The 24,770-nt window shown below is 42.8% G+C and overlaps 1 protein-coding gene across 4 annotated transcripts in view; it reads left to right on the forward strand.

Annotated features, from left to right (window-relative positions):
- The window catches only part of ASH1L (ASH1 like histone lysine methyltransferase), a 151,513-nt gene that overhangs the window by 66,738 nt on the left and 60,005 nt on the right, over positions 1-24,770 (forward strand). For all 4 annotated transcript variants that reach the window (XM_067539158.1, XM_067539161.1, XM_067539159.1 and 1 more), the window contains 3 exons: positions 5,981-6,082; positions 10,545-11,274; positions 16,366-16,545. In XM_067539158.1, the coding sequence (XP_067395259.1) occupies positions 5,981-6,082; positions 10,545-11,274; positions 16,366-16,545 (1,012 nt within the window). The remainder of the gene's footprint in view (positions 1-5,980; positions 6,083-10,544; positions 11,275-16,365; positions 16,546-24,770) is intronic.

A 24,770-nucleotide genomic window follows, 5' to 3' on the forward strand; every position in this document is an offset into this window, starting at 1 on the left:
AGCTTCAGAGGGGATGAACTGAATAGGGCAATTATCAAGAGATCCATCCCCTGTTGTCCAGTCCCAGGTTCTGGCAGTCAAAGATTTAGGGACAGCTGGAGCATGAGGTTGCATCCCTGACCATCTTGGCTAATACCCATTGATGAACCTATCCTTATTCCTTTGGCCTTCACAGCATCCCCTGGCAACAAGTTTCACAGGTTGACTGTGTTGTGTGAAGTACTTCCTTTTGTTTGTTTTAAAACTGCTGCCTGTTAACTTCATTGGGTGACCCCCCTGGTTTTTGTGTTACATGACAATTTCTTATTCACTTTCTCCACATCATTTATAATTTCATAGATCTCTATCACATTCCCCCTTAGTTGTCTCTTTTCTGAGCTAAACAGTTCCAGTCTTTTGAATTACTCCACATATGGAAGTTGTTCCATAACTGTGATCATTTTTGTTGCCCTTCTTTGTACCTTTTCAAATTTTAATTTCTAATATATCTTTTCTGAGAGGAGATAATCAGAACTTCATGCACTATTCAAGCTATGGTCATACTGCAGATGTATATAGTGGCATTATGGTATTTTCTGTCTTATTATCTGTCCCTTTCCTAATGGTTCCTATCATTTGGTTAGCTTTTTTGGCTGTCACTGCACATTGAGCAGATGTTTTCAGAGAACTATCCACAATGACTCCAAGATTTCTTTCTTGAGTGGTAACAGTTCATTTATACACCATTTTGTATGTATAGTTGCAGTTGTCTCCAGCAGTCATTCTCTTTGTCTGCACAATAGTACTATTAATCTGGAAGAACAGGTGGAAGACTACTCTCTCCCTGTCTGTTATGCAATAGACTCTGGTTTCTCTAATGTAGGAACATAGAGATGCAAGCATCTGGTCACACTCAATGCTAGGCACTCCCTGGAGTACCGCGCTCATGCCGCGGTATATGAGGCACTGCCGACCCTGTGGGCCCTCAGTTCCTTCTTTCCACCCGTGACGGTTACTGGAATGTCTTGCCTCTTGCCTTCTAGCAAGCAGCATTCCCCTTTGAACTGTTATTGTTGTTATTAGTTAAGTACTTAAAGTTAATAGTTGTTAAGTGTAGTTAGTTTAGAATTAGAATAGATAAGTGCCCTCAGGGGCTTAGAGTCAGGCCATGCCAGGCTCTCCAGGTTTTAAAGCCTGTGCCACTTGCGGCAAACCCTTGCCTGTGAGCGACTACTGCCTTAAATGCCTGGGTGAGAAGTATCATCGGGACAAGTGCAAAATATGTAAGGCCTTCAAGCCGCGGACCCAGAAGGAGAGAGAGATCCGTCTGAAGGTTCTTAATGGAGACAGCGCTCCGCCCGGACTCTGAATCGGTGCGTTCCCCCGCGGCACTGAGTGTCTCCTCAGTGCGGAGTGCTCCACCGTCACTGGAGTCGACCCGTCGCCAGTACTGAAGAAAAGGAAGCGCCAGGACACCGAGTGCCAAGACTTCCCCGCACCACCTGCACAGCTGGGGTCGACTCGGGAGATGCACCAGCCACGGCCTGTTGAGTCCACTCCGGCACCTGCATCTCTGCGGGGAGCCTCCCCCGACTTCTGGGGGTGGGAGAGCGCCCCTGCAAGGACCGTTGATGCCAGAGGCATTCCACATGGCACGCGCCCTGATGGCCATGCCTATGCCTCCATCCCCCCCTTGGGTGAGGGTGCAGGGACCCGTGTCTGGAGGTAAACCTGTGCTGGGTGCATCAGGTGGGTGGTTAAGACCCCCGTCAGGGAAGGATCCTGCACCGACAGCGCAGACCACCACGACTCGATGCCACTTGCGATCTTCGGAGTCGGGCTCGGCACCGAGGCAGCATGGGCGGCACTGCTCCTGATCCATGAAAGGGAAGCGACGCCGGCAGTCCTCGGCACTGAGACGGAGGTCGTCTTCCTCCAGCTCGTCGAGCCACATGCCTACCTATTGGCACCATTCGCGATGGCACCGACGCTTCTCCACCTCGTTGGGGTCATCGCGGGGCAGGTCCCCGGCGAAGATTAGCAGGAGCCGCAGGCACCGTTGGCACCACTTTAGTGGCTCGGGGTCCCGCAAGGGCAAGTCCCGCTCCGACATACCGCAGCCGGCACCGATACCGGCACCAGGCTGGCCGCAAGGACCGTGGCAGTGGCCTTACTGGGGCCCATGATGGGGCGAGGATGGGACAGGGCACTGTATCTGTCCCATCTTCAGTAGCACACCCGGTACTACTGCCCCCACCCCTCGCCTAGCCAACCGGCTAAGGGCCATTCCTCGGAGGAGGAATTGGACCCTGAGAAAGGACCCTCTACGGGGCCCCTTCCGCAATCCTCCTCCTCTTCCCCTGGTGAGGTGGCCACCAGGGATCATAAGGCGTCCCTCCCTGACTTCAGGGCCCATCAAGAGCTCCTTAAGAGGGTGGCCGGCGACCTGAACATTGAGATGAAGGAGCTCTCCAAAGAGGAGGACCCCCTCTTTGGGGTAGCTGGGTCGGTGGGACCATCTAGAGTGGCCCTGCTGGTACACGAGAGAGTCCTCAAATTGGCCAAGGCTCTCTGGCAAACCCCTGCCTCAGTTGCCCCCACCTCGAAGGGCGCTGAGAAGAAATACTATGTACTATCCGAGGGGTTTGAATTCCTATACACTCACCCAGCCCCTGGGATCCTGGTGGTTGATGCGGCCAAACAATGAGATAGGCAAGGTGGCCAGGGCACCACGCCTAAAAACAAAGATAATAAGAAACTCAACCTGTTCGGCCACAAGGTATATTCCACCAGGGCCCTACAGTTGCGGACCACGAACTACCAAGCGCCCCTAGGTTGGTACAACCTGAACCTTTGGAACTCAATGTGCAGGTTCGCAGAGGGGTTGCCCCAGGACCAGGCGGTGGACTTTGCAACGGTTCTGGAGAAGGGCTCCAGTGACGCGGTGGACACCGCCAGCAGAGCCATGGCTTCTGCGATTGCCATGCAGCAGTGTTCGTGGCTGTAGTCATCTGGGCTGTCCCAGGAGGTGCAGCAATCCATCCAGGACCTGCCCTTTGATGGGGCAGGCCTTTTCTCCGATAAAATGGATGAGAAGCTGCACACCCTAAAAAGACTCCAGGGCTATGCTCCGGTCGCTGGGTCTGTACACACCCCAGGCCTCGAGGCGTCAGTCTCGGCCACAGCTCCAACGCCAGGTCCAACCGGCCCCTAGGCCATCACCCAGGTCATCTCAGCCCCAGAGGGGCCATGATAGAAATAGGGGCTTCAGGCGACCCCTCGGGGTCATCCGCGGCCTCCCAGCAGGGCCCAACACTAAGAGGCAATTTTGATGGTGCGCCCAAGGGTGGCACCAGTACCCTTCTCTCGGATCCACTACTTCCGTTTGCGGAAAGGCTCAGATCCTACTACGCCGAGTGGCAGAATATTACATCAGATCACTGGGTCCTCGGCGTAGTTCTCAGGGGATATGCCCTTCAGTTTACGGCTTTCTCCCCAGATTCCCCCCCCACACACACACCCCGTCCCTCTTTAGGGACCCCTCTCACAAACAACTCCTTTTGCAGGAGGTGAATTCCCTTCTCCTCCTCGGGGCTGTGGAAGCAGTCCCCCCACAGGAAATAGGGAGGGGATTCTACTCCAGATATTTCCTCATCCCCAAGGCAAAAGGGGGCCTGAGACCCAATTAGATCTCCGACGACTGAACAAGTTTATCAGGTGTCTCAGGTTTTGCATGGTTTCCCTAGCCTCCATTATTCCTGCTCTGGATCCAGGAGATTGGTATGCCACCCTTGATCTAAAGGATGCGTACTTCCACATTTCCATCCTTCCCATACACAGGCGCTTCCTCCGGTTTATGGTAGCTGGCTGCCGTTACCAATTCTCGGCCTTGCCCTTTGCATGGTGGTGGTGGCAGCCCACCTGCACCACAGAGGGGTGCAGATCTTCCCCTACCTGGACGACTGGCTAATCCGGGGCAGGTCCAGGGCCCGTGTTCGAAACAGCTTAGCCCTCACCTGCGCAACGGTGCATCAGACTGGGGCTGCTCGTAAATGAGCAGAAGTCCACTCTCACCCTGGTGCAGCACATAGATTTCATCGGGGCCACCCTGGACGCCACCCAGGCCAGAGCCTTCCTTCCACAGCTTTGGTTCGAGGCGATGGCTGCCATAATCGAACAACTACACAGGTCCCCCATGACAACAGCCAGGCACTGCCTGTAGCTGTTGGAGCACATGGTGGCCTGCACGTATGTGGTGAGGCTGGCTCGCCTCAAACTCAGGCCTCTTCAGGCATGGTTAGCCTCGGTGTATGCACCAGCCAGGCACTCCTTGAACAGGGTGGTCATGGTTCCTCCCACAGGTCTTGACCTCCCTGAACTGGTGGAGTACTCCCGGGGAAGTAGTGAGAGAAGTTCCATTCCGGGATCTGGCCCCATCAGTCACCCTTATTACGGATGCTTCAGATGTGGGGTGCGGGAACCATATCAGCACCAACCTGAGCACCCAGCAGCTCTGGTTGAACAAGGAGAAGAACCTCCATATCAACATCCGGGACCTCAGGGCAGTCTGGCTGGCCTGCAAAGTGTTCCTGAGATTCCTGAGGGGCAGAATGGTGCAGGTCCTCACGGACAATACGGTGGCCATGTTCTATATGAATAGGCAGGGGGAGCGTGCTCCTCGGCCCTTTGCCAGGAGGCCATTCGACTTTGTGGTGAGGCATGACTTCCATATATCTGCCTCTCACCTCCCTGGGGTCAGGAACGACAAGGTGGACTGCCTCAGCAGGTCGTTTCTACCCCGAAACGACTGGTCACTACACCCGGAGATGATAACTTTTATCTTCCGCAAGTGGGATGCTCCCCAACTGGACATGTTTGTGTCGTCCTGGAACAGGAAGTGCCCGAGGTTCTTCTCGCTCTGGGGTCGTGAGCCGGACTCCATCTCCAACGCGTTCCTCATAGACTGGACGGGGACCCTCATGTACGCGTTTCTCCCCATGTCTTACCTGAAAATTTCCTTTCCTAGAATAATGAGGTCCACAGATCCAATCCACCCTGAATGGGCCACTAAGTGGGAAAAGATACTGACTTATTACTTGGCTCTCAAATTTGTTATTCATTGAAATCCTTGCTCTTCAGAATTCCATGTTCTATTTAGTATTAATGATTAATTTTCCTTATTGATACAGAGTGTGTAATTTTTCCTAGGCTATGGAAGTGTCTCATCTGGTGGTTTCTTGGAGGTGGAGCCACAACTGCCCTGCCTCTGGTTGACAGGGTCTGTCTACTTCCAAAGCTGTGAACAGCAGAGTACCCAATGCCATGGGTTTCTGGCCCTCCTTATTCCAAGAAAGGAAATTTTCAGATAAGACATGGCTAAATTTGTTAAGTGTTTCACAGTCTCATGCAGGCAGCTCATTTATGTTTGTTAGAACTATAATATGGTTTACATTATTATTACATACTATTTTTGGATATTAAGTGCCAAACTTCCAAGTGGGCCTCTACCCAGCCTCCTCTTGTGCTTCTGCACATAAAAGCATTGCACTTTGCAGATTCAGATAACTCCATTCATACTTTAAAAGTGCAACCCGTTGTATGCACCCACAGATGCAAGAATTCTTCTAATCTTGTTTACTCTCTTGCAAAGTGATGTGTTTGATGGGAGGGTGTATGCTGTTGCTGATGTACAGGTGGAGGCTCTGATCTTAAATGTAGATCTTTAATCTGAAATACATATAGTAAAAGATAAAGTTCAAATGTAAAACAGCCCGTCCTTCCTAGAACGATAGTGTTTATTAGAATGATTGTCGCTAACCATGGGACCTGAGAAACTCTGCCATTCTCCATTTGCATACCCTATACAAACTAGTGTTATATCTGGTAAAAATTGTAGTCCTGCTTTAAACATTTGACATCTGGAATATGTTTCAATGACATTTATACTTTTTAGTTAATTTAAGTTCTCTTGGGCTTTTGTTTTCCCTTCTGTGCTTTTCAGGCACCCTGCCAACACAGGACAAGCCCTCCCAGAGACAGCTGGAGAGCACAAATTGCAGCCCTTCCAGAAAGAGGTCTACTTCTGAGAGCACATCTTCTACAGGCAAGTAACATTTGCTCTTCATCCAGGTTATCAGGATAGATACTATGCTGATGACTGCACTACAATAGATAGGCAAGGCAGCAGTGCGAGGGGAGCCCTAACAGCACCAGTGCTTCAGCATAGAAGTGTTGGGCTTCCCCAACCTGAGTATAACCTTTTAGTTGTGTACAATGCCCTTTCTTAAAGGCATAGGACTTCTACAGTTAATGTTGCAAAACAGTTTCTATTGGAGCCCTTGCTTTTGGTTGGGCCGTTCCTGGAGTTGGCCATACCTGTTCTCTGTACAAAGGCTATTTCCTTAAAAACAAACAAATAAAATTAAAAATGAAGGGGGGAAAAAGGACAGAACAAGATCAGCCATTATTAGTAAAAAGAGAGAAAAAGTGCATTTTCCTTTTGCCAGAGATAAGAATGACACAAAGACTCTTAGCATGTATTGTCCAACACATCTTTGTGTTTACTTTCCCTCTAATAATGGAGACTTACAGAATAGTCCAATAATATGTCTCTTGGAAGACATCAATGCAGAATAATTCTACTTACTGAAGTAAGGGGCACTGGAAAGTTTGGTACTTTATAGATCCTGACCAATGATGCAGCCTCAATCACCATCTTCTCTGATAAAATGTTTATGCTTTCTCCTATGTGAGAAAATTGTCCAGTCAAAATGTATAAAGTTGCCACCTTGTGTTTCTTCAAGTTCTTCTTCAAAGCTCACCACCTGTATAATGCATACAGAAGACAGGAAAATGATGACATCCAGGCAGGTGGCAAGGTGTGCTCATTGCTACAGAATGACTAAGAACTGTGCACACTCTATTATATTTGTTAGCCGGTCTCTGTTACCCTGGCTTGTTTCGTCTCATCCACTTGCTACTTCTTGTCTTTTAGTTTATAAATAGGCTTAGGAGGATTAGATTTTATTGGTAAATATCAATTTCAGCATACACACACAAATCGACAAAAATATTTTCATCAATATTAATAAAAATGTACAGATGGGTAAAGGAAGAAAAATGCTGTTTGAGAGTTTGATTTAAGTATATTTACTTTGTCAATGTTGTTTATCAAAATATACAATTTGTGATTTAATGGTTATAAAGCTTTAGGTTTTTGAATCTCTGTCTACTGTCATTAAGTAATTGTCTGACCATCCCTCAGACACAATTTCCCATAACTGTGAAAATTTAAATAGATAAAAATTGAATAAAGCTTAAAATAAACATTGATATTATCCATTGAAATTATAACAAAAAAATTTAATTCTGCAAGCCTAATTATAAGTGCTTTAGGTAGTGCACTGTCATTTATTGTATGTTTGTACAGTGCCTGTAACAATGACTATATGCAATATTTAATAATATAATGGTTAAATAATACAGTGGTGGGTACCTTAAAAATCCAAAAACAGACTATGCCACTATATAATTAGATGCATAATATGGCTGGGTTTTTTGCTGTATAAATTGGATTTGAGTACACTGATGACATGGCCATATACTATTGACTGACTGGCAGCATTCATGATCTAGTACAGCATAAATTGGATTGGTGGCATAGCCTCTAGTCATTGCATAAATTGTTGTTGATTTTTATGATTTCCACAGGTCCACAAGGTGCCAAGATTGCTCAGATCCTTCATTTAAACAAATAAATTAATTATTTCTTTTTCTTTTTAGCATTGTCCTATACATGGCAAAGATGTCCCCTCTGACTTTTTACTTACTCTTTACATGTTCATTTTAAAGACACAATTAAAAACAGTTTATTTAATCCACCGGCATAAGTCTGTATGCAGGAAGACACTGGAAATTCAGTGTATCTCTTGGAAGAGTGCCTGTAGAAAACTGAATGGCAAGTTTATCATCTCCCTAGAGATGAAGCAGCTGAGGCTTCTGATGTGACCATTTGTGTCTTTAAATTCTTTGTAGATCCTGAGCACATTATGTATTTCAGTGTTTTTGTCATAGAAAGCTTCTTTGTTACCAAAGTGCTCTAGGCATGCATGACCAGTGCTGCAGCTGTCATTAGAATCATACACTTTGTCTGATCCTTTTTGGATTAGTTTCAAAACAGGATCACCAGTTCAAGGACAGGCCATCAAATGACACATCTGAAAATGTGTTGTGTAGTTTGATTATCTTCGGTTAGTGCAGCTGTTTACTTAGCTCAGTTTACTAAACAGATGGTGTGTCTATAAGGAATCCCAGAGACGTTCCATTTCCTTAGCATTTATCTAAAGAGCTGTAACACAGCTAAAGATGATTTATTTGTTTTTAATATTGCATCTAAAATTGAAAGCAGAGAGTGTGAATCTTCCCCTTGTTTCAGTGAAAATGAGGTTGCTGAGTTTTCTAAGTGTTCACTGTTGACCTTAATAGCTGTGACCTAACGTGTGTTCTTGTATTTTTTTCCAAAGACCTGTAGGAAGTGATTTGGTCATAAGAAGATTTTAGAAGTTGAAGGGCTGATTCTTTTCATTGAAGTACCCTTCTATCTCTGAAAACTATTGTCACTTGTGCTTGTAGATTTGTTACTTTGGGAATTCAGCAGTGAGGAGTACATTTTCATGAATACTCTTTTTCTTATCTCTTGAGTACTTGACTTGGACTGGTGAACACAAATATTTATCTTAAACTGTCTATCTGTGCTTTATCTGTCAGCTAACACAGGATCTCCCTTCTGCCAGAAAATATAAACGTTGCTGACAGGAATGCTTCTCTTACATCAAAATACACTCTACTGTCTTACAGCCAGCCATTTAAGTAGATGTAATCTCAGTAATTGGCAATAATTACTATAGCATTTTGCAAATGGAAATGTATAAATGAAATATATTTGAGAAGACTAAGAGTATCCCTTTTATTCCATTCTTCTAATAAATCTTGTCTGTAAAAACCAATAGGACATCATTGGGAAATTGTTCATTTGGAACAAATCCCTTCTTATACTGCATAAACAGCATGGCTGATCTGGAAACTCTTCCAAGTAAGAATATATAGCTGAAGATGCAAAGCACATAGAATAGCATTTACAGTGTTTAAAAAATAGGCTAAATTTGTTTCCTGCATAAATGATCTTGCTGCTTTCTCCAGGTATTCCAGGTTGGGGCAGAGCTATGTCTACCCTCATTTCCTTAGTGCACAGTCACTTTCATTAGCATTCTAGCTAATGAGGGACTCTTTTGGGTAATGAAGCTGCAAAGGCAATACAAATTATTCTTGATCTTTAAATCATTCTAAAATATATACAAAAAAGAATAGCATGAAACTATCTGAAATAGTGCTTAACATTTGATCAGTATTTAAATTGTATGTTCACAGAATTTCTGAAAATTGTATTATTTGTAAAGGAATTGACCCCACTGAGAAAAACATATTTCTGAACCCAACAAAAGCAATCCTTTTTCTCCAGTGTTTGTGATCAGGACTCCTTAAAGAGAAACATCTACCCCCGCTTACTCTCCAGGGTATCCTTGGTGTCCAAATGATTTTTCTTTTTTTGAATTCTAATATACTGGATTCTGCAGGCCGTTCTGGAGACAAGATTCCAAATGCTGATCACCATCTGAGGGGGGGAGGAATAACCCAACTGTAATTATGATAATGGTTTGGATCATCCTCTTTCATGGTACTTTACAAACACATACAAAAACATGATCCCTACCCTGAAAATCTTAGCGTAAAACCCCACAATCCTGCAAACACTTTCACACTTGAATTCACATGCATGTAAGTGTTTGTAGGATCAAAACATCAGAAGAAAAGTGGCATACTCTTAAGCACTTCACTGCTGCAGACTAATGCATCCTTTCAGGCTTTTCTTTAATTGACAATGCCTTTATCATTCTGCCCTGAAAGAAACAGAAAAGGGAAAAACAGGTTTGCTGATCTGCTTAGATCAAAGAGAAAAGAAAAATGTGAAAGAAATTCATATGGCAAAATACAAGTATCCTTCTTACTAACATCCCTAGTCCACCTTTCTATTAGGGCTATGTTCAGACTGACGGCGGCAAAATCGCCGCCACGAGATTGATCTTTCTTGATCGATTGAGCGGTCAGTGAGACCTGCTCAATCAATCAGGAAGTCGACTGAGTAAGTCCACTCCCTCAAGTAGCGTAGCGCTGAGCCAATGGGAACGCTGTTCCCATCGACTCAGTGCAGTGAGAACAGCACGCAGAAGGGAAGCAGAGCAGTTGACGTGTAGTTTGCGTAACTCCCGTCGACTGCCGCCGAATCGCGCGGTAAGTGTGAACCAGCCCTAGGACTCTGATACAAAAACAAGTTTCTTTACAATGCGTAGTTATTAGAAGCTCTATTTAAGAAACTTGGAAATATCTCCTTAGTATTTTGAGATCAAGGGGGAGATGTAGTCATTGGAATTTGTTTTAAATGTGATAGTTTAGTAATGATCATAACTAAAATCTGTTCTAGTCTGCTTATGTTTATTTGTGTTTTCTAGTGATTGGGATACCCACACGAGGAACAAAATTGGGGACTGCTGTAGATGCTTCAGTGGATAGTTTACTGCAGCGCATGGCACAACATGACAGCCAGGCTGCATTGGACAAAACCATAGAAGCAGTCATTGCAAATGTATCTGTTCCACCTTCAGCCAGCCCTGGTCGAAATCATAACAGGGAGAGAAAACAGGACAGTCTGTTAGTTCCAGCAGTTCCAAGTGACGCTTGCAGCGATGGCATCTCGCTTCTTTCAGACAGATTACCAAGCAGCTACTCCCCACATCATATGAAGAGAAGTATGGTTGAAGCTATGCAGCGACAGGCTAGAAAAATGTGCAATTACAACAAAATCTTGGCAACCAAGAAAAATCTGGACCATGTCAATAAAATTCTAAAAGCCAAAAAGCTGCAAAGGCAGTCACGGACAGGGAATAACTTTGTGAAGCGCAAGCCAGGCAGGCCCCGGAAATACCCACTCCAGGCTGTAGTTTCAATGCAGGCTTTCCAGGCAGCTCCGTTTGTCAGTCAGGAATTAGAGGAAAGGAAAGAGAGCAGCACTTTACATCTTGGACCTGATACTATCACAGATGTAATTGAGGCTGTAGTACAGAGTGTGAACTTGAATGCAGAGCACAGAAGAGGATGGAAGAGGAAGAGATGGCTTGCAGAGGAACAGGCCAGGAAAAGACAGAAGTCTGTACCAGAAGATGAGCAGGAGAGTAATAAAAGGTAAATTATTTACATTTCTGTACCTTCAAAGAATTGGCAATTGAACTTGTAGGAACTGTGTTTCTCCAAAATGTCAACTATTCTATCCCCCATCTCACATACTCTGCTAGCCACATTTCTCTGAAAGAGGGAATCAACTCAGAGGGAACCAGCATTTGCTAGTTTTAAGTATCATGTATTTTTATTCTTTTGCTTTGTTTTTTGTTAAGGTGAATTTGGTGTTCATTAGAAGTGCTATATCTATAGCCCTGAAGACTAAAATACTTTCCTATAGGACTTGGGCAGCAGTAGCTCTGTGGTGAGAAAGGATGGTGGATGTGGATTTAGGAGACCTGGCTCAGCCACAGACTTCTTGTGTAACTTTCGGCAGATTGCTTAATCTGTGCTATGCCTCAATTTTACAAATAGGGATGAAACTTGCCTCTGAGGATAAAATGAATTAATGCTTATGAGGCTCTTGGATATTATAGTGATGAAAGCCATATAAGTACCTAAATAGATAACTTTCCCATTCAGTACTCTTAACAGTATGCTTCAGCCTGAACCTGAAGGAACTAACATTAGGGAGTTAGGGTAGTATTTCCACAGATTTTTGACTTCTCTGCTGAGAATACCACAAAGGACACAGTTGTGATGATGGGGGTTTACATTCTTACCTGTTTGTTAGGAACTTGATTGAAACTAACTCATTGCACATAGGTACTAAAACAGCCTGTGTAATCAAAACTAGATTCTAAAGACTTTTGAACTGATTTGAACTGAAGGCCCAACCTGAGACATCCAGCACCTCAACCTTTATTATTACAATAGTTGGCCTGTTTCAAATTAAGTGTCAAATTATGGGTCCTCTATTACATGTGTCCTAAAGGGGGAGAGAGTGTAGGGAGCACTCATCCTCAACATTAGTGAAGGGAGCAGCCATAATATGGTTTCTGGGAACTGTGGAACTTGGGGTAGAGAGACCACATACACTGCCAGCAGTAATAATGGCCCGGAGAGTCCTTCATGTGACAGTAGAGCTGTGCTGGGCAGAATACTGTCTGCATCTTTGCGAAAGTGTAGCAAAAGCACCTCTCCTCATCCCCCTGTGTGATGCAAGCAGTGGCCAAGATTTTCAGAAGTAACTGATGTTTTGGGGTTCCTCAGGATTAGGGTGGCCAATTTGAGAAACCTAATAAGAGCTTGATTTTCAGAAGCTGGGTGCTCAAAACTTTCTGAAAATAAGCCCTCTTTAAGGTTGCTCAGATAGGATGTTTAAACTATTGAACATTACTTATGAAAATGAGAAGGCATGTGAAGTAATTCTAACATTGAGACTTGCAAACACTGGATACAGAAAATCTTGGAGAAGTCTATTATCCCTCTGGGCTTGTGCTGAAGCAATTAATGGAAATTATTTGTCTGACTCTTTGATTAGCAAAGAATATTTTTAGGCTACCATAATTATAGTTGACAGTTTGGGTGACAGAAAGGTTATAACAAAGATTGTCTCTACATCACACAGTGAAGTGAAAATAACAGTTCCATGCATCATGGAGATCTTTGATTTGAATTTTCTTGAAGTGTGTCATATACCCAATATAAATTAATATACAAAAACACTACATTTTCTTTTAATTAAGGATGATCTATACATGGCATACACAACATAAATCAAGAAGTGAAGAAAAGTTAAGGCATATACCTTATCACTAAAATAATCACTGTACACTACAGACAATGGAGTGATAAGCTATGATGATGGCCACAAATGTAACTCTTCCCCAAAAGTGATGCCAATTTTCCAGCACTTCCCAAAACTCACCACCACAAACAGATCACATTTGCCTCAAAATTTCCGTTACTCTCTTTTCTGCACAGTTCTGGAAAATCATGCCCACTTATGTCTGAGGAATAGGGTGCTGGAAGGTGGGAATAACCCAGTTTCAGATGCAGGGAACATAACTGAGGGGATATGTCATAAGACAGTTGTACTCCTTTCCTAAATTGCTTAAAAAGGCTTCCAAATACTGTGTTGGAGAATGGAAGTAGGTAACATAAACCGTGATCTCCATCAGCTAACTACAGCACATGAAGATTAAATTATGACAAATAATGCTAATAATTTTATGTTAATAAACTACAAATTACATTACTTCAGACTCTCATTGTAGAAAGTTAAAAATGTGTTTTTACTTTTTAACCTAGAGGACCCCAAACTTTGGAATGTGAACTTTTTTAGGCCAATTTTAAACTGATCAGAACCCAGAAATTAACAGATATATTTGAAAATCCTCAGAAAATTGTTTTATTCAGAGGTTATGTACTGAAAAATAGGGGCAGACAGTGTCAATTTCATACAAAAAAAGAATTTGAACTCTCAGTTTAAGTGCAAAATAGACCCCCATCATAACCATGGCATTTCAACAGCTCCACCTAATTCATTCCTTATAAGGGAAAGCTAAATTCTACATCAGCTAGTCTCTGGCAACAGGAGGAAAAATCTCAGTGCCGGTATTTCTCTGTATCCTTTAGTAAGGTATGGGTTCCCTTTGCTGGTCCAGGATGTGTTGGCCATGCAGTATTTACTGTTAATATTTGTATAAAACACGATAGATCACAAGTTGCCCCTCATTTGATTCTTAAGGAAGCAAGATTTTGCATTGCTTAAAAAAACATCCATTTCAAACATTCATTAGCTAATAATTCGTTTTCACAATAGCTTTAGAAACAAAGCTTAAAGTTGGCTGGATTGTATGGGTTGCAGACCAGACCCAACAAAATAGAGAACTCTGTGATGGGTTAATTGTGGATGAGACTTTTGTAAGTATGTCTATATTGCACACTCCTTGTGAGTGTGGCAAGTAGATGACATACACTGCATGCTCTTCTAGTACAGATGTAAATAGCAGTGTAGACCAGTGGTTCACAAACTTTTGGGGTCAGGCCCCCCCCCCCCACCTGATCTGGGCCCCCCAGGAGCTGCAATTGGTAGCCAGGGCTGGGAACTGGGCCAACACTGCGGTCAGGTGCTGGGAGCCAGGGCCCGATCTGAGTCTGGGGCCAGGTAGGAGCTGGAACTATAGTAACTGGGAGCCAGGCCTGGGGCCGGGAGCCGGTACTGGAACCAGGAGCCAGGGCTGGCCAGGAGTGGGGCTCAGGACCACTGGTGGGTGCCGAGGCTGGGTCTACAGCCAGGGCAGTGAAGATGGGGGCAAAGTGGGGCTGAGTGGCATGTCCTCCTCTCCCCCGTGGGGGCTACTCCAGGCCCTGCCATGCCCCCCTGAAGGTTCCTACGCATCCCGCTAGGGTTGGGGACCTCTGGTGTAGACAATGAAGGACTGCTTTAGGCAAGTATAGTAAAGACACACGTGAACCCTGTGGGGTGCATACTCTAAGCTCTGTAACACACCCACGCAATGCCTACCATGGCTATACTGCAGTGTTTTTAGCAGTGTAATGTCCTGCTGCCTCCTCACAGCTGGAGTCTTTTTCTTCGCCACAGGGAAAGGCTTCAGCAGCAAGGAAAGGCTCTGAGAGTGGGGAGGCAGAGGGCAAAGGCTCCAGCTGCCTCCCTCTTGCCAGAGCCTTTCACTGATGTGTGTAGCCACACACTGCAGCATGGGCACAGCCTGCTTTTCACTGCAGCATATAGCAGCACGCCGCCACCAGTAGCATGAAGTGTAGACATAGCCTATGTTTAATACTCAAATTTTTATAACAACTGAATATTATTCCATCATCAGGGCATTTCATAGAGGCTACATCAAGCCCTATTTAGAAACTAAGGCCTGATTACCCTCTCAGGGTATGTCTATACCACAAATGAAGGTGTGATTGCAACATGTGTAAGTGTGCCCACTCTAGCTTTAATCTAATTAGCGCAGGTAACATTGTTAGTGAGGACGTGGTGGAGTAGGCTTTGGTGGGGGGTCTGGGTATGTATTCAAGTTACTGGCCCAGCCTGGATTCCATGCCACCACATCTTCACTGCTACTGTTATCCATGCTAAGTATACTAAAGCTATCATATCTTTATTTGCTAAGTAGACGTACTCACAGTCACACTCACCAACACTGGGTTGCCCCCATAGGCATGCGCAGCACATTTCATTAGGGTGTGCACCCAGGGAATTTTCATTAGGGTGTGCACCCAGGAAATCTTTATCTGGGGTGTCAAACTCAGTTCCACCAGCGGGCCACATTTGAATTACCCGCCGGCAGAATTCTCGCCAGGTCTTAGTCTCCTCCAAGAAATGTCGCGAGACAAGACTTTTGGCAGCAGATCATGGCGTGTTCCCATCTTGCAGCTCCTTCATTTTCGGCGGCAACTCGCTCGGTCTTGCCGTCCACTGACAAATCGCACGCCCGCCACTCTTTCAGCGGCAACTCTATCCTCCTGCATCACCTTCAGACACAGCGAGATGGCACCGTGTGCCACATCCAAAAAGGTACACAGGCCATATGTTTGAAACCCCTGCATTAGGGTGTGCCTGGGCACACCCCGTGCACACGCCTATGGTTGCCCCATTGACTTCGTGGAGTCACTTCTGATTTGTACTGTTATAAATGAGAGGAAGTCAAGCCCTATGTCTTCAGGACTATGAAAAAAATAAACATCTTCAAATTCTGGAAGAATGCTGGATAACTTCATCAGTTTGTCAACAAACAACTTACTGTTTCCAGAACCAACAATAAACTTACCTTGAAATGAAATAAGTTCTAAAGTTTCAAATGTTTCTCTCTCCAGGCTGGAGAAATTTAGTAACATGGTGTGAGCATATGTGCCTACTTGTGTATACAGGCACAGACTACTAGACATCTGTTTATGACATATATACACACACACACACACACACACACACACACACACAAACACAGATATTTAAGTTACTTTTGTGCTTTACACTCCAATAAAGTTGATTTCTTGTTTGTACAGAGTTAATTGTTACTTGTAAAATACCCCGTCTGTATTGCAAAAATTGGCAAAGTATATTTGTTTTAACCTGATATAGTCATCAGGCCATTTAACAAGTTGCAGAGACTACTTTGTACTTTTTTGTACAGTGTAGAATAATAATGTTACAATAAATTAATCTTTGTTTTATTCCAGCTTTTCTGAGACACCAATTGAATCACCTAGTCACCATGAAGCCATTGGGAAAGCTCGTGAATCCGAAAACACTGAGCAGCATTTGCCTTCTTTTACCCAGCGTGAGAAAAAGGCTCCCAGACCCCCAAAGAAGAAGTACCAGAAGGCGGGGCTGTACTCTGATGTGTACAAAACAACAGAGTAAGTAGTACCAGTGAAACGTTGCTGTCAGATATTCCAGAGGAAACTTTCTTCTTTCAACTAGAACTTTAAAGAGCTGCTACTAATAAGCAGCTGAAATAAAACCACTAACTTAATTCAAGCCTGTGAAAAATTACATGCATGATAATTATCAGAATCTGACCCAGTGAAGATTTAAAATGTAACCCCAGTCAGAAAACAACCTCCAGCAATCTGAAAGTGTTGCTGAGTATCAGCCTTGAAGAAGGTAAGACAGCTTCATTTGACAGCCTTAAAGATCATGACAGTAAAGGGGCTGGCAGAGCTTGAGATACTCAGGTACTGAGCAGTGTCAACATAAAAAGGGCCATTAGTTGTCTTCCTTTTATTGATTCATGATAACAAGTCGTCATTAGTGTGATTGGCTTGTAAAATGAAGGAACTTCGTGTTTTACCAAAGATGCATTTCTGCTTCCTGTTAATTTTACAGTTAAGTGCTGTTCACTGCCTTTATTTTGTACTTGATGTTTAATGCAAAGATGCAGAGGTTTTACCGTGTAGCTTACCATTTAATAGAGAGATTGTTTCATGGACATCTCTCCTCCCATTTCTGATTGGATCGACCCACTACCCCTCCCATTTTGTGATCATATAACATCCCTGCCGCAACTATAGCAATTGATTATATTAAGAAAGTATTGTATTTTTATTTTTATTTTAATGGGATTTGGCAGATGAAAACAAAGAAGAGGGCTGGCACCATGTGACCCACTGAACTCTCCGAAAACAATTAGCAAATGCTCCAGAGACTGCAGTGAGACCTGCTGGTGTATGGTTTAGTAACTGTTCCTGATTAAATCTCTTTTCATATCAGAATGTAGTTATTTGAGCAAGACCGTGAGGAAGATGCTGTGAGGTTCTTGTTTTGACCAAAATGAGACTGCAGTTGCATTTTTATTCAGCTTTTGTTTATTTGTTAGAAAGCATCTCTTCTCCCAGCTGACAGTAGTAGTCCTTTGGAAGTTCTGTTTCTCAAGATGAGTCTTTTCTGAAAATAAGCATTAAATGTCTAGTTGTCTGAGCATTTTTGTTTGCAGTAGAATATTCCTACTGGAGCAGATAGACATGTTGCTATGGCTGAGGAACTGAGAATCTTTTTTTCTTTGTAATAAAATGTTCATGATCCTGCCAGAAGCCAACCCAGCCAATGGGGAGTACTCATTATAGGTGTGGTGGGCAGACATGTCACTTTTAAAATTTAAATTTCAAGCGAATTATTAGATTTATCAGAATTGGCCATGAATATAGAGAAGGCCAGCGCAAAGCCTATTTACTACTTGCAAATCCTTTAAACTCTCAAAACAGGATGTGATGGGGTGTGTAGACCCCACACTACTGACAAAAGTGCCAGAGAGGCCCTATGTGCAGGGCTAGCCCTGCCCTTCCGGCCCTGTCAATTATGTATTGTAGAAAGGAGGCCTTTAAAAAGGAGGAAACTGTAGCTAGCTGGGGAGAGAGAGATCACCCTGAACAGAAAACTGCTGGAGCAACTCTTGAAGTTCCAGGGGGAACTGCTCCATCCATGACCCTGTGGGGAGTGCAGCACACTTCCTGGGTAAACCTAACAAAGTGGGCCCAATTCAGCAGCCTAGGCAGGACTCATTGCAAACTAAGACACAGAGAGCCCAGAACTAAGACGGTACTGTTGGCCCCCTTTGAATTGGCTCCAGGAAGAAGTTATTCTCAGGTGTGCTGAAATATTTAATTTTCCTTTTGAGACCCCATCTTAAGAAGATCTGCAGAGGGCATGGCTCCCTCTTATAAGGACTGGGAAACGGGCCTATATATAAGCACCCCTATGTAGATAAGTGGAACGTATTACAGGATGCATCCTAGCTGGATGCTTGAAGTCAGTAACTAATTTATTGTCTCTTGGACTGCACGCCACCATTTAAAAAAATTACTGCTAGTATTTTGCATATTAAAAGCTTCTACAGGGCTGAGTTGTAAACTTAAAAGTTGTTCTTTGGTTCAGTAGAAAGCTAAAAAAAGAATCCCCTATCTGTCTTAAACAAACTTCTAATGTAACTCTCAAAATGCACAAAGTAATTAAGAAAATCAGGGTTATGAAAATCACTACAACACACAAATGTGATTATATCCCCTTCACAACTCACACCAGAGATTCCTGATTATGATCCAAGTTAAAAAATCCATCTCTCTTAAGCACATCTGACTTTCCTGTTTTTATTTAAAGCCAGATAGTGAGTGCCTTACTAATATTGGTGAGCAGTTACTTATAGAAATTACTTCATTGGCTTCAGTGGAACTACCCATGTAAGTAACTGCTTATCAGTATGAGTAAGGGGCTTGCAATCTGGCATCTAGTATAATAGTTTTTATTTTAAAAACCACAAGATTTTCACTGTGCTTTATTAAATTTATAGATTATTCCTTGTCTTGGAATGATGTGACTAAATGTAATAGTAAATGAAATGGTCCACGGAGATGATATTCATACACTAAAGATCTCTTCATAACCACGTCCACTGTCAGGTCCTAAATAGATTTCCCATTTTCCCAATGTATTGTTCCTCCCATTTTTTTAGAGGGTCAAACAGAACAATTTATCACAATATTTTTATAGGTTATTTGCTTGAATAAATGTCACCTTTTCCATCCCAGGACTAAGCTTCACTCATTTCTCTTTCACAGCAGAAGTGATTAAAGGAGGTCTGACATTAGGGTGACATGAATCACCAGACAGGGGGCTTTGTCTAATCATTTCTATTGGTTGGCCCTCTTTTCTTTTTTTTTTTTTTTTTTTTTTGGTTTGTTTGTTTTTAAATCTTTGCTTGTTGGCTGAAACTTGAGACTTGCTCCTCCACACTTCCCTTTTGCAAGTTAAAATCATAAATGGGAGAGGAATGATTCTCAACCCTTAGCCAGTAAGCCAGTATTAATTAAATTATTATAACAGTTTAGCAAGTCAAAATCTGATAACAATCCATAAAAAAACCACTTAATTATTTCCCAATCTTATTTTTCATCCCTTAGGCTGTTGTGAATTATCATTTGGAGTTGCTGCATTTATCATTAAAGCCCCCCGTAGCTACTAAGTGGTGTTTCATTAAAAATCATGGGACTAGTAGTTGAGGGAGGAGGAGCTGTTAATTCATATTCTTCTAGGTTTCATGTGACTTTACCCATATCAATGTTTTTGGCTATAAAAACATGTCCTGGGTTGGGAACAAGAATGCATCTGTTATAATGGCATAGCACCCTCTAGTGATGGTACAGTTAAGTGCTTATCCATGTTTCCACTAAAACAGTGGTTCCCAACCTTTTTGAGTAAAAGCCGCACTAGTTAACACTAGGTAAAACATGGCCCCCCTCCCTCCCCCTCCACCACCACTTCACTGTCTGTGAACACACATAACCCCTGTAAACACATATAATTATGATAATAACACTAAATTATATTAATAATAATAAAATAAATTACTCTTACCTGAGTAAGACGCTAAGCCTTCCTTGGTGCAGCTGCCACCACCCGCCCCATGTGGCCCTGCCTCTTCCCATCTCTCATGGACTGAGGGTAATGGAGGTGGGCATTGGCAGGCTGGCCGGGGCTGCTCCAGGGCTTTACCGGTGCGGGGCTGCTCCACTCCAGCCAGGCATCTGGTCAAGTTGGGGCTGAGAGAGCTCAGGGCTGCTGCTCCCTCTGGGGAGCTGCTGCTTTGCTCTGGCTGAGCGCCTGGCTGGCACGGCGCTCAAAGTGGCTGCGAAACTCGGGGTGGGGGGTAGGCTGCTCCTCCACTCCAGCCAGTGCGGTGCTCAGGGAGCTAAATTACCTCAATATTACTGAAGCCTCATGGATCCCCTGTAATCTTTGGTGCACCCTGGGGGGATCCCGCACCCCGGGCTGGGAACCGTTGTACTACAAGCCACTGTCTACGTTCTTACTGATCCCCAGTGTGGTATTGATCACTTATTCCCTTTTGTTCTGTACATTATCCAGCTGCAGATATTTTGGCACCTCGAAAACTGGTTTATCACATTGCAGTGTGGGAGGACAATTGCAGTAGCTGCAGCTCTACTGAGCTTTGCCATTTCTGTTTGGAGCCTCTTCTTAGATCAGTTCTAGGCCAACAGCTAAAAGATATCAGAGAAAATGTTTGTAGTGCTAATGGCCCCTGTAGTCTACCATTGCAGGGATAAGGTCTGCATTCATTTCTGTGCCTCTGCTGCCTATGCTGAGGGAATTTGAATTATACATGTTGCCTCTGTAGGATGCCACTCTTTCAATTCAACTAGGAGTAGAGGTTTTCTTACAGTAGGCTGAAGAAAGCCCAAACATGTAATGCAGGGCATCAGTGGAGTATGATCCGTGGCAAGAGAACCAAGAATTAAAGGCATGTTGTCTAAGATGTAACTCAGCTCCTCTCTATTTCCTAGTGTGGTTTACTGCCTGGGATAGCGGGTGTGGTGTTAGTGTACAAATGGGTTTTCTCCAGTCTTCAACTACCACTGGAAAAATTATAAAGACCTTTTGCTGAGGAGATGTCTCCTGATTTGATATGTCCAGCAAGCATGGACTTGAGGATCTTATCCATATTGGCCTCATTTGGAGTCTTGTAAACTAAGGCCTCTTCCTTTTCAAAGAAGGGGGTACTTGCTTCATATTTTATCAGAAGCTCCCAAAACTTTAAAAACTGTCTGAAAATACAACAAATACAAAGACAGCTAAAAAGAAGTTCAGTGTGTGCTTACGCAAGCCAGCAGCCTGGAGAACAGAGGAAGATTGTGGAGAGCAGTTACTGCTATTCACCCAACAGTGGCTTTTGTGGAGGAGTCCAGAGTCTCTCCAGTCTTTCTTCCCTAATTACATTTAATAATTGTTTTAATTCCTGGGAGAAAATACTTACTGTGGGATACCTCTTCTAATGGAAATTTAGATTCATACAACAGATGTTCTTCCTACCTTGAGAGTAATGTTACTCTGGGGATAGTATTGAAAATATGTAAATATTGGCTAACATATGCCAAGAGTCAAATATTGGAATACCTGTTCGGGCTACAGTATGCTGGCTTTTTGCTTTGTGGCTGCTGGTTTCTTAAAAGTTGCAATAAATATGATAGCCAGGAGATCTCTTCTGCTCATGACATGGATAACAGAGTTATCATGCAGAATAACAATAAAAAGCTTTTCTCCAAGGGGAAGTTCTGAGTCAAGGTCTGATAGATATAGCATATAAGATTGCCTTCCTACCTCTGCTTGAAAAACGTTGCTATCTTCCTTGGCCAAGATTTTTAACAAGGGCAAGTTGCAGATTTCCCTACTTGGGAGTATGAGTTCTCATCACTTCATCTTTAAGTTGTTTGCAGAATTGCAGTCCTCAGGCTTAGTGTCTTGTCCCCATGCTCCTTGGGCTTTTTCTTTTCCCAGGAACAGATGAAAGAACACTGTGATGGATAAATGGCTGTGGGCTGCCCTCACCACCAGCCATACCCCCAGCTGCACAGCAGTAGATCATCTTCTTGTGGTGCTGCCACCATGGCTATTTTATACATAACAAAAAAACCTTAAACACCTTTTAAGTCTAAATAAAGTCTGTGAAAACTTAACTGCACTATGAATTTTATTTTAAGATTCACTTATATCTTTAAACTATATGATTCCTTTTAATTTTATTAGTGTTTTTATACTGCATCACAGTAATCATGTTTGTTATTGATTTACTTTTGACCAGAGACTGAAATGGGACTGTCTGGGGCACTAAAAGTTTCTTTTACTTTGATTTTCCCCTTCCTGATCTTCACCAGTAGTATGAAATATACAGGAGACCTGATCTCTGAAGTACTGTCTATAGCATTTCAGGGATCAGGAGTCTGACTGTTGTCATTTACACCTATTTTATAGTTCATCTCTTTGACTTAGTGAAGTTACTCATGATCCTCACTGGTGTGACAGAATATGACTCCAGGTTTCTTTAAGTTTCACTTTGCTGCCTACAGAGTTCTAATCCCTGGAAAGTAAGGGAAGATAGTAGTGGAAGAAAGTGAGGAAGGAGAAGAAAAGAAATGGAGAAGATAACAGGTGAAAGACCATAAAGAAAAGGGGTTGTGGAAAAATAAGACAGCATTTCTGGTTTCATTACCCTTTCCATCTGACTGGGAGTAGGGGATTCTAGAGGCCTCAAATTCAACCTTTGAAGATCACCAATTTCTTCATGCCAGGCCACAGCAGCCATTCTGTCTTATTGACTACTGCTGATGGCTTCTGAAGAGAGTCCCATTTATTCCACTGCTGGAAGAGTGGTAACTGCAAGGTAAAGATTTTATATTGATCCACACAGAAATAGAGCAAATAGTGGCAGGAATGATGGAGAGAGGAATCATCCATTATCTACCCCAATTATATTTTTACTTAGTTACCTATGAAAAAGCTGTTTCCACAGATTCCAGTCAAAGCTGTTCTGTTGTAACTGTCAAGAGGAATAATTTCCATGGTGGCTGTCGAAAAGTTATCTGGGTCATAATGTAGTACTCATATCTATCAAGGAGAACAGGTGTGGCATATGCTGCCTGTTGGGAGAGTCTCCAGTCTGTAATGCTCACTTTGAGTTAGAATATTACACACTTACTGGGAGAAATACTTCATAAAGTGTAAGGCAAGGAAATAATTAGATGCTTTCCTCATCAATACATACAAGAGACTGGCTCCAGCAGGCATCTGGATCAGTGACTGAGAACACAGTCAGTTCTCTTCTGCGGATTCCCACTGCACTTACTATTTGTAATGAGGTTTATCTATTTACTAAACTTCCATGTTTGGTTCAAAATGAAAGCTGACACTTCCCTGATAAAACCACCTCCACAGAAAGCAGCCCAGTTGGCAGCCAGGGAAACCTACTTTTAGGTTTGTGAGAGGCCATCATCTTGCCTTTGGAAAGTGAAAGAGAAATGCCTTCCCATAAAGATCGATAAAAATAAAACCTTCATTTCCTTCCACAAACTCCTAGCCAACATAACTCATTGTCTTTTATCTTCCCAGTGTGACTATGTGGGCATGTTGCTATTGATTTATGCAACACATTCTCCTGATGTATGGTGTTAAGAGAGATTTCCCTTTGAAATCACTTGTACCGTATTTATGTTTATAAAACTTGAGTCTTAACTCCCATTATTTGTGGTTTCTCATTCTTGGCTTTGTGTTTAGCTTTCCTTTTCATTAGAGGAGTTCACCCTTACCAAGATAATACATCCAGATCTTACACCCTTTCTAAGTCAGTAATATTAGCACCTAATATTAACCCTTTCAAAACTCTGTAGGGAAACGTGCACATGTTTTTATATACATAAAAATGGATTATTTCCTTAGTGTATCCTCCATTTGTGTGTAATATTTGAACTGCCAAACAAGATTTAGTGGGGAGTACCAAATGCTTCATGATAACACAGTCATCATTAGTGTGACTGGCTTGTAAAGTGAAGGAACTTTGTATTTTACCAAAGATGCATCTCTGCTTCCTGTTAATTTTACAGGGCTAGAATCGACATTATAGAATAATCTGCCCTTAGGAGAAGTTTCTTACTATCTCCTTCAGTTGGTGATTGGTTTATGCCCTGAAGCCGGAAGATTTATATTCTGTATATATGTTTTATCATATATAATATTGAAAGGAGTCTCACTTGTCATATAAATGTCTAATCTAATTTTTTTTTTAAATCTATTAAACCCTTAGCCTCAATGGGATTTTGTGGCAATGAGTTTCAAGAGCTAATTGTTTTCTCTGTAAAAAAGTATTTCCTTGTTCTTGTTTTAAATTTATTCCCTTTCATTTTCCTTGGATATCGCCTTGTTCTTATATTACAAGATGGTAATATGGGCCTTGCAATTTATTTTTCTCATGTTGTTCATTGTTTCATATGCTATTATCATTTCCACTTTTATTCATCTTCTTTCTGAACTAAACAACTATAATCTTTGCAGTGGCTTCTCATATAGAAGTCTTTTTAGGACTTTAATAATTTTGGCCTTCTGTCTCTTGTACCCCTTTAATTTCTGCTGCATCTTTTTGAGAAACAGGTCACCATAACTGAACACAATACTACAGATCAGGGCATGCCATCTATTTATATAACTGCATTACTATGTTTTCAGCATTATTTTTCTATTGCAAACTAGCATTTTGTTTGCCTTATTGACCAACACTGCACTTTAAACAGAAGCTTTCACTGAT

Source organism: Emydura macquarii, unplaced genomic scaffold, assembly GCF_026122565.2.
Source record: "Emydura macquarii macquarii isolate MOO-44397 ecotype Brisbane River unplaced genomic scaffold, CSIRO-AGI_Emac_v2 contig_527, whole genome shotgun sequence".
Classification (NCBI taxonomy): domain Eukaryota; kingdom Metazoa; phylum Chordata; order Testudines; family Chelidae; genus Emydura; species Emydura macquarii.